Genomic DNA, 10,464 nt, shown 5'->3' on the forward strand with positions numbered 1-10,464 from the left:
TGACTTAATATTGATAAAACATACGCTGTTTTCAAAGGGATTAGTTGTTTTTTAGGGGCAGTCGTTAATGTGATAAACAGATTTGTTTCTTTGCACCCCATGTATGGAACAATCTACAGAGTTCCCTACAACTGGATGTACTGGTGCCTCTCGGCAGTTCAAATTGTTGCTTGGGGACATCTTTGCTGAGGAATGTCAATGTGTTTCTTGAGTGTGTTTGTAATTTTGTATATTTGTCTTACATCGTATTTTGACATTTGAGTACATGCTGAGCCAAGAGACCTTGGTTTCAATGGTGACTCCCTGTTAAAAAAGGTCAAATAAATAAGTGACTTGGCTATACATGGTAATTACAGATAAGGTATACACATCAATGGATACATTTGGATAATAACACCACAAAGTACTGTGACTACATCTGTGCAACTCAAATGTGACCAGATACTTTGTTTCTTGGTAGGTATTTGCAAAAACAGTAACACAAGAATTTAAAAAGGGACACCTAATTGGAACAGCATAACAAAAAATCTCAATTAAAAACACAGAACTGATGCTACTGCCATGACAAAAGGTGGTGCCTAGAGATCCAGACAGTAGCTTGGCCGTGCAGACTGCCTTTTTAAGGAGTCCCCTAGGCAGCTTGAAAAACAACTAGGGGCTCTCCTTTAGGGGCCGGGTTCTCTGGTGTTCCATCTTCTCTTCCATCCCCTCCATCCCTCCCAGATACAAAAGCAGAAACCATAGACAACTCCTTTGCGCTGCCCATTTATTTTGTCTCTCTAAATAAGGCAGCCTTATCAGAGTTCCTGTCATTTCAGCCCCATTCCCAAACATCCCCTGCTCCGCTATGGCAGTGGGGAGCAGCAGGCCTGCACATTCTTTTCCCTTGTATGGGTAAACGCCTGAGCTGGGCCAGCTCTGTTTGGGACAGCCGGGACAGGCGATTGGCCAGGGGAGTAGTGGGAGGGGCCGGTTAGCAGACTGATGCTTTAAACAAACTTTTCAGCAGGGCTGCCTGCTTCCCTTCCAACTAAACAGTGAGACCCAGACAAAGAGCTAGGAGGACTCCTGAAACAACTACTATTCCCTTGAAGCCAAGGTAAGATACGTTTTTTCTTCCATTTTGCCTTCTGTTTTAATGTTGTTTAGTTGAGAGGGATTTATGTTGGGATTAGATTTGTGGCACTTTAACACATTAGCCAGAGTTGTATGGGAAACTGTCAACAGTGGTAAGAGCTGGGCTAAAGGTGGGGGTGGGATATGGTTTCTGAGTTCACCTTGTATGCCAAAAGTAACCGGTCATAGGTTTAGGGTCATCTGGAGTAGCGTCTCATCATGCCGGTGCTCTGTAAGTCCCCACAACTTGTGGAAGGAAGGCTTTACTAATGTACTCCCATCATCACACCAGATTAGACAGTGGAATTTCACCACTCGGTGACCCACATAAACTCAAGTCTCACTTCTAATCTAAAGCCTGTCATGTTTAGCTGTTTTCAGACAAGAGGTTGGTTAGGTTTGTTGGACTGTGTTGCGTTGTGAAACGACCCCGGTGCTGACCCCTCGGTAGTAGTAGTGACCTGTGGTGAGAGGTTAGGTGGTCAGGTCAAGACTGAGTGATTGACTGTCTGGTGACTAACAGTCTGAGTGACTGTACGTGTCTGCAACACAGAGGGGAGGGATACAGAGTGCATTGGGCAAGGATGAGGTACACCAATAAACAGTTAGCACAACACACAAACCAATGATTGAGTTGATCCTGAAACGTTTTCAACACCTCATCGGTGAGTCAGACAGTCGAGAGTGCTGAGGAATTCAATAGGTTTCAGAAGCAGTGAGGTCATTGGGGCGTAGAAATCCACTTGAATGTTACACAAAGGTTGGCAAACACAGGTTTCCAAGGTGGCTTCAGACTGAAGTGATTTAGTTAGTTGGGATTAGATGAGGGGGTTTGGACTAGACTAATTGATCCATTTTAACAGTTGTGCGAGCCGTCAATACAAGGGGATAGGGATCTCGTTGTCCCTTGCCCTCTGGAGTCACACAAGAATGTGAAAGATAACGGGAACATTCCAGAATTCCGATGAATGTTTACAGGAAGTCAGTTAACTTGGCCCTGAAAGTCACTTCTTCGAACAATCTCATTTTTGAACAGCCCCCTTTGTCATAGTGGTGTGTTATAAAGCTCTGGAAAAGAGGACTGTGAGAACTTCTGAGAAGAAACAATTGCCCCCTGGCCCAAAATCCTAATCATCTTCGAATTCCTTCATCCTCTGAAAAGGAGCTGGACAATGTTTTGTTTTGGGCTTCCTCGCGTAGCAACAGGGAGAATTAGCAAACTTTCACACTCCCTCAGATCTCTGTTACCTCTGATGGCAAGCAGAGAGACCGAAACAGAGTAAAGTAACCAAACCTAATTAAAACAAACAAGCAACTGCTTGGAGTGCAATGCTGTGTGATTGTCGACTTTGTTAGTGAGGGCATAAGGTGCAAGTTTTACACACAGGCCTGTTTACTTCTACTGGGTCATATACAGTTGCTGGCTGATAGCAGTAAGGATGCTTTGCATTGGAGATCTTGACCAGGTTGAAATGTGGTTACATATTACAGAGCACTGTCTGTTATTGCAGGTTTATCCAATTGGGAAAATGACTGTCCCTTTGTAACAGAGAGAGGCAGAGAGGGGGAGAGAGAGAGCAATAAAGGACAGTGAAGATAGGCAAACGACGAGCCTTAGTTAACATAGCCTTCCTTGGAAGTCTGAGTATTGCCTCTGAAACCAACTTTGGAGAAATATTCTAACCACTCGTGGCTTATGAACTGGAAACAGTTACTTGTAACTAGAGGGTTCTGTAGAAACAAGTAATGCAATATGTTTACCTGTCCGCCTTCATATGTTCCAGTTGTTCCGTGTTAACAACCTCATCAAGTCTATGTCCAGAGCGGAGTTGCCCGCAACATATAAAGTTGGACTGGTAGACATATTACGTAACTTGTTTCTGCAGAACCCTCAAGTTACAAGTAACCGTGTTAACAACAAGTAGGGGTGAAACAGTAGATTTGTTTATAATACCTGAATTTGGACGATAAGAACGCTCATTTTAGTTGAAGTTTTATAACGTTCTCCTGTTTGTTTTTTTGCCTGAATACAATCACTATTTAGTGTTCTACCATTCTACAACCTGCTATCACACGCACACACGTTGTTCCAATCTACCCCTCAACATATTTGCAGTGCATTCCGAAAGTATCAGACCCCTTGACTTTTTCCACTTTGTTACAGCCTTATTCTAAAATAGATTACATCATTTTCCCCAATCTACACACAATACCCCATGACAAACACAAAACAGGTTTTCATACATGTTTTACACAAAACAAATTAAATTTTACATTTAAATAAGTATTCAGACTCTTTACTCAGTACTTTGTTGAAGCACCTTTGGCAGCGATTACAGCATCGACTCTCCTTGGGTATGATGCTACAAGCTTGGCACACCTGTATTTGGGGTGTTATTCCCATTCTTCTCTGCAGATCCTCTCAAGCACTGTCAGGTTGTATGGGGAGCATTGCTGCAGGTCTCTCCAGAGATGTTCGATTGGATTCAAGTCCGGGCTCTGGCTGGGGTACTCAAGAACAATCAGAGATTTGTCACGAAGCCACTCTTGCGTTGTCTTGGCTGTGTGCTCTGGGTCATTGTCCTGTTAGAAGGTGAACATTCACCCCATTCTGAGGTTCTGAGCACTCTGGGGCAGGTTTTCAGCAAGGATCACTCTGTACTGCTACATTCATCTTTCCCTCAATACTAACTAGTCCCCCAGTCCCTGCCACTGAAAAACATCCCCACATCGTGATGCTGCCACCACCATGCTTCACCGTAGGGATGGTGCCAGGTTTCCTCAAGAACATGAGGCTTGGCATTCAGGCCAAAGAATCTGGTTTCCATTGGTCTGAGTCCTTTAAGTACATTTCAAGTACTTCCAAGTGGGCTGTCATGTGTCTTTTCCTGAGGAGTGGCTTCAGTCTGGCCACTCTACCATAAAGGCCTGATTGGTGGAGTGCTACAGAGATGGGAGAACCTTCCAGAAGGACAACCATCTCCACGTAGGAACTCTGGAGCTCTGTCAGTGACCATCAGGTTCTTGGTCACCTCCCTGCCCAAGTACCCTTCTCACCCCTTTTGCTCAGTTTGGCCAGGTGGCTAGCTCTAGGAAGAGTCTTGGTGGTTCCAAACTTCTTCCATTTAAGAATGATGGCGGCCTCTGTGGACCTTCAATGCTGCAGAAACTTTTCAGTACCCATCCCCAGATCTGTGCCTCGACGTAATCCTGTCTTGGAGCTCTAAGGACAATTCCTTCGACCACATGGCTTGGTTTTTGCTCTGACATACAATGTTGACTGTACGATCTTATATAGACAGGTGTGTGCCTTTACAAATCATGTCCAATCAATTGAATTTACCACAGGTGGACTCCAATCAAGTTGTAAAAATGGAAAATTGAGCTCAATTTTGAGTCTCATAGCAAAGGGTCTGAATAATTATGTAAATAAGGTATGTTTTTTGCTACAATTTCTAAAAACCTGTTTTCGCTTTGGCATTATGGGGTATTCTGTGTAGATTATTTATTTTTTAAATCCATTTTAGAATAAGGCTGTAACATAAAAACATGTGGACAAAGGGAAGGGGTCTGATTACTTTACAAATGAACTGTATATCTCCTGTACTTAATGCCAGTAGAGAGAGAAACAATAGATACTCCATCAGTCACTGATTCAAATCCAACATATTTCTTTAATTACCTGTTCCTTCCTGCATGGCATTGGCTCTTTCATAATCAGCATTCTGAAGTGCCACCGCCCAGCAGCACTATCATCTCCGGTACACACTTCCTCAATGATGCACACTGAGCCCTGCCTGTGAGTGACAGGTCTAAATTCGGCCCGTATTCCAGGAAAGCAGGTGGCCGTCTTTTGTCATCTTGACACTGTTCACTGCAGGTGACACTTTAGGGGTAGCACCACCGGTGTCTTCAGTGCATTGTGAGAGAAAGTATGATTTGGAGGTTGATGGCATGATCTTTCTCACAAATGCAGAGAAACTGAAGATGGAGGGATGCACGACATATCAGTGAACATAACGGAATCGGACGATATTAGCTAAAAATGCCAACGTTAGTATCGACCCGAAGTCTAGTTTAACGCCGATGTTAAAAACTGATGTCAAAGCTACCGTGCATACCTATATAATGTAGGTCCATGGCATAATGACGCAACATAATATTTTGCGCAACACTAACCTAAACTAGCCCACAATGTCTGCTTTCTGGATTGAGCAGTCAACAAGTCGAGCCGTCATTTGAAAAATAACATTTCAGCGAGACAACTTGAAAGTGAAGATAACAGACAGATCACCAACCACTATGGGGGTGTCACAGGGTTCAATTCTCGGGCCGACTCTTTCCTCTGTATATATCAATGATGTCACTCTTGCTGCTGGTGATTCTCTGATCCACCTCTACACAGACGACACCATTCTGTATACATCTGGCCCTTCTTTGGACACTGTTTTAACAAACATCCAAACGAGCTTCAATGCCATACAACACTCCTTGTAAAACTAAATGCATGCTCTTCAACCGATTGCTGCCTGCACCCGACCGACTAGCATCACTACTCTGGACGGTTTTGACTTAGAATATGTGGACAACTACAAATAGCAAGGTGTCTGGTTAGACTGTAAACTCTTCTTCCAGACTCACATTAAGCATCTCCAATCCAAAATGATATCTAGAATTGGCTTCCTATTTTGCAACAAAGCATCCTTCACTCATGCTGCCAAACATACCCTCGTAAAACTGACTATCCTACCGATCCTTGACTTTGGCGATGTCATTTACAAAATGGCCTCCAACACTCAGCAAATTGGATGTAGTCTATCACAGCGCCATCCGTTTTGTCACCAAAGCCCCATATACTACCCACCATTGTGACCTGTACGCTCTCGTTGGCTGGTCCTCGCTACATATTCATTTACATTACATTTAAGTCATTTAGCAGACGCTCTTATCCAGAGCGACTTACAAATTGGTGCATTCACCTTATGACATCCAGTGGAACAGCCACTTTACAATAGTGCATCTAAATCTTTTAAGGGGGGTGAGAAGGATTACTTTATCCTATCCTAGGTATTCCTTAAAGAGGTGGGGTTTCAGGTGTCTCCGGAAGGTGGTGATTGACTCCGCTGTCCTGGCGTCGTGAGGGAGTTTGTTCCACCATTGGGGAGCCAGAGCAGCGAACAGTTTTGACTGGGCTGAGCGGGAACTGTACTTCCTCAGTGGTAGGGAGGCGAGCAGGCCAGAGGTGGATGAACGCAGTGCCCTTATTTGGGTGTAGGGCCTGATCAGAGCCTGGAGGTACTGAGGTGCCGTTCCCCTCACAGCTCTGTAGGCAAGCACCATGGTCTTGTAGCGGATGCGAGCTTCAACTGGAAGCCAGTGGAGAGAGCGGAGGAGCGGGGTGACGTGAGAGAACTTGGGAAGGTTGAACACTAGACGGGCTGCGGCGTTCTGGATGAGTTGTAGGGGTTTAATGGCACAGGCAGGGAGCCCAGCCAACAGCGAGTTGCAGTAATCCAGACGGGAGATGACAAGTGCCTGGATTAGGACCTGCGCCGCTTCCTGTGTGAGGCAGGGTCGTACTCTGCGGATGTTGTAGAGCATGAACCTACAGGAACGGGCCACCGCCTTGATGTTAGTTGAGAACGACAGGGTGTTGTCCAGGATCACGCCAAGGTTCTTAGCGCTCTGGGAGGAGGACACAATGGAATTGTCAACCGTGATGGCGAGATCATGGAACGGGCAGTCCTTCCCCGGGAGGAAGAGCAGCTCCGTCTTGCCGAAGTTCAGCTTGAGGTGGTGATCCGTCATCCACACTGATTTGTCTGCCAGACATGCAGAGATGCGATTCACCACCTGGTCATCAGAAGGGGGAAAGGAGAAGATTAATTGTGTGTCGTCTGCATAGCAATGATAGGAGAGACCATGTGAGGTTATGACAGAGCCAAGTGACTTGGTGTATAGCGAGAATAGGAGAGGGCCTAGAACAGAGCCCTGGGGGACACCAGTGGTGAGAGCGCGTGGTGAGGAGACAGATTCTCGCCACGCCACCTGAGAGCAGTCTCAGTTGAATGACTAGTCTTGAAATTTTATTCGTTGCCAAACCCTCATTTGCAACTGTCGGACTAATGATTACACCCTAGGTGTAGGTCAGCTAGACGCAGGCAACATTGTGCAAGAAGGTATTGAATGTGTCAAAGTCTGTCACCTTGATTACTCAAATTTCTCTCAACTTTGCACCTATGTTGTAAACTTCCAGTCATAGGCTAGGTTGTAGCAACCTCATGATGGTTATAGGGAGAATTTGAGTGTCATGTAGTTAGTAGCCTAAACCTATTCTATTTACATTGAGCTGGGTGAATGGAATATGAATGACAGTCATCCAATATGCTCTAATAGAAATAAGGTCATGCTTCTAAAAAAATAATGGTCCTCCATCATCTTAAACGGCACTGACCGTCACTAACTCACGTATGATCATTTAAAATGCACATCGTAATGACACCGACTGATTTAGTCTTGTAAAGCGTCACTGTCTACATTTTCACTTTATATACTCTTGTTAAGTGCCAAGCTTTATCCAAGAGCATTTTTCTCTAATTATTTTTTGGGACATTCCCCTTCGACATTATGCCAGTCTCTATCTTTCATCTGACTAACTATCCATGTCCTATTCTGCAACCCGTAGGCCAATCCAACCGCCACCATGTCGAGCAAACGCGCAAAGGGGAAGACCACCAAGAAGCGCCCCCAGAGGGCCACGTCCAACGTGTTCGCCATGTTTGACCAGTCTCAGATCCAGGAGTTCAAGGAGGCCTTCAACATGATCGACCAGAACCGAGATGGCTTCATCGACAAGGAGGATCTGCACGATATGCTGGCCTCACTAGGTAAGACACGGGCCAAAGGGGAACCCATTGGAAACTGTTGTTAGAGGGTTGACTATATTCTAAACATCTCTTTTTCAGGACCCTGTCTTTCAAAGATAATGAATAAAAATTCAAATAACTTCACAAATCCTAATTAAAAAGTGTTTAAACACTGTTTCCCATGCTTGTTCAATGAACCATAAACAATTAATGAACATGCACCTGTGGAACGGTCGTTAAGACACTAACAGCTTACAGAGGGTAGGCAATTAAGGTAACCGTTATGAAAACTTAGGACACTAAAGAGACTTTTCTACGACTGAAAAACACCAAAAGAAAGATGCCCAGGGTCTCTGCTCATCTGCGTGAACGTGTGGTGTGTCACAGCATCATCAGACTGAGCTTACTGTCATTGCAGGCAATCACAACGCTGTGCGTTACAGGGAAAATATCCCCCTCCCTCATGTGGTACCCTTCCTGCAGGCTCATCCTGACATGACCGTCCAGCATGACAATTCCTTCAGCCATACTGCTCGTTCTGTGCGTGAATTCCTGCAAGACAGGAATGTCAGTGTTCTGCCATGGCCAGCGAAGAGCCCGGATCTCAATCCCATTGAGGTCTAGGACCGTTTGGATTGGAGGGTGAGGGCTAGGGCCATTCCCCCTCCCAGAAATGTCTGGGAACTTGCAGGTGCCTTGGTGGGAGAGTGTGGTAACATCTCACAGCAAGAACTGCCAAATCTGGTGCAGTCCATGAGGAGATGCACTGCACTACTTAATGCAGCTGGTGGCCACACCAGTTACTGACTGTTACTTTTGATTTTGGCCCCCTTTGTTCAGGGACACATTATTCAATTTCTGTTAGTCACGTCTGTGGAATTTTTTCAGTTTATGTCTCAGTTGTTGTATCTTGTTACGTTCATACAAATATTTACACATTTTAAGTTTGCTGAAAATAAACGCAGTTGACAGTGAGAGGATGTTTCTTTATTTGCTGAGTTTATATACAAGGCCTAAACATTCAACTCATGAATTGAAAATCAAATTGGCCACACCCCACACAATTGTGTTTGAGTGACAGGAAGTAGAATTTAATTCAGTGCACTTAAAAGAAATTCCACTCAGTCATAGAACATGAGTTTCATTGAATCTGTATTTCAACAGAAATGCATTTCCCAGCTATTGTAAAATAGAGAGAACAATAAGCAGGCAGATCAATAATAACATTTAACCATAATCTACCAAAAAACAAAGCCTGACCTAATTAATCAATGGCTACTGTTGAACAAAATTCAGATTTGACTACTTAAAGACATGCTCCAGAACTTTGGCGATATCCAAGTATTTTTTAAACCTTCAGCTTTGGGCTGGATGTGTCAATGTGTAGTTCATACATGAATATTCTATGAGCAGAATTACTGTCTTACCTAGTTTGAAAGCAACTGTTTTTCTGTAAACTGTGCAGCGCCATTTTCCCCCACGTACGGTTGGCCAGCCCCCTAGAAATTTGAGTTCAGCCCCTCGCCATATGAGTGACAGCTAGCAAGAGGAACATCATGCACCCACAGCAGAGCGAGAGAGAGAAACAATGTGGTGCGCATATCTGCACAGTGTGAAATAGTATGCAATTTTCGGGAACCACTTTTGGCTAGTGAAGCTACTTTCAGAACTACGGGCTAAAAAGTATTCAAAAGACCGGAGAAGCGCTGAAATGTTGACTATGGTGTGTGTGTTTTGTTGTGTTCCTCAGGTAAGAACCCATCTGATGAGTACCTGGAGGGGATGATGGCTGAGGCGCCGGGGCCCATCAACTTCACCATGTTCCTCACTATGTTTGGAGAGCGCCTCAACGGCACCGACCCCGAGGACGTCATCCGCAACGCCTTCGCCTGCTTCGACGAGGAGGGTTCTGGTGAGACACAAACACAAGCACACACAAACACTCTCCAATGTCAACCCCTAGCCTCCACCATAACAACAACATCAAACGCTAAATAGGAAAAACAAATGGGAAAATTATAGGAATTTAATGATACACAGATATGCATCAGTCCCCGGTTCATATGTTTAAAGTTGAACTATGCAGAAAATTCTCCACCTTTTCCTGGTTGCTAAAAATCTAATTTCAGTTTATGTAACAAAATAAGCTAGTCGAATGTAGAGAATCGTTGTACCTAAACTGCTGTGAAATATATTTTCCATAACCAAAAATATTGTTTCAGCTGTTTGAAGCTGGTGTACAAAACCAAAAGTAAAAGAAGCAAAAACAAAACTTAAGAACCAGAAGCATAGAAATATAGTGCACATATAACAGATCTACTGCTTCTTACACTTGCTTTCAAGTAGGATGACAGATCAATAACTGACATTTCTATGTGAATTTGGTCAGCTCACCCAAAAAGTTAGATATTGCCACTTTAAAAGGCCCACCTCAGAGGAAGTTGCTGCAACTATTGAGTAATTCCTGTCGGTTGAAAAACAT

General features: G+C 44.2%; 1 protein-coding gene across 1 annotated transcript; it reads left to right on the forward strand.

Annotated features, from left to right (window-relative positions):
• The first annotated feature begins 940 nt into the window (after nucleotides 1-940).
• On the forward strand, nucleotides 941-9,995 carry LOC124002579 (myosin regulatory light polypeptide 9-like). The gene is made up of 3 exons (XM_046310085.1): nucleotides 941-1,099; nucleotides 7,802-8,003; nucleotides 9,733-9,995. Exons 2-3 carry the CDS (start codon nucleotides 7,820-7,822, stop codon nucleotides 9,978-9,980), a joined length of 432 nt encoding a protein of 143 aa, XP_046166041.1. The 5' UTR covers nucleotides 941-1,099; nucleotides 7,802-7,819; the 3' UTR covers nucleotides 9,981-9,995.
• The last annotated feature ends 469 nt before the right edge of the window (nucleotides 9,996-10,464 follow it).

This window comes from Oncorhynchus gorbuscha, linkage group LG18, assembly GCF_021184085.1.
Source record: "Oncorhynchus gorbuscha isolate QuinsamMale2020 ecotype Even-year linkage group LG18, OgorEven_v1.0, whole genome shotgun sequence".
Taxonomy (NCBI): Eukaryota; Metazoa; Chordata; class Actinopteri; order Salmoniformes; family Salmonidae; genus Oncorhynchus; species Oncorhynchus gorbuscha.

Excerpts from the sequence above, each read along its gene's own strand:
- LOC124002579 (XM_046310085.1), top strand. The coding sequence starts at position 7,820 with ATGTCGAGCAAACGCGCAAAGGGGAAGACCACCAAGAAGCGCCCCCAG. Across the intron at positions 8,004-9,732 it reads CGATATGCTGGCCTCACTAG|GTAAGAACCCATCTGATGAG; the intron begins GTAAGACACGGG and ends TGTGTTCCTCAG.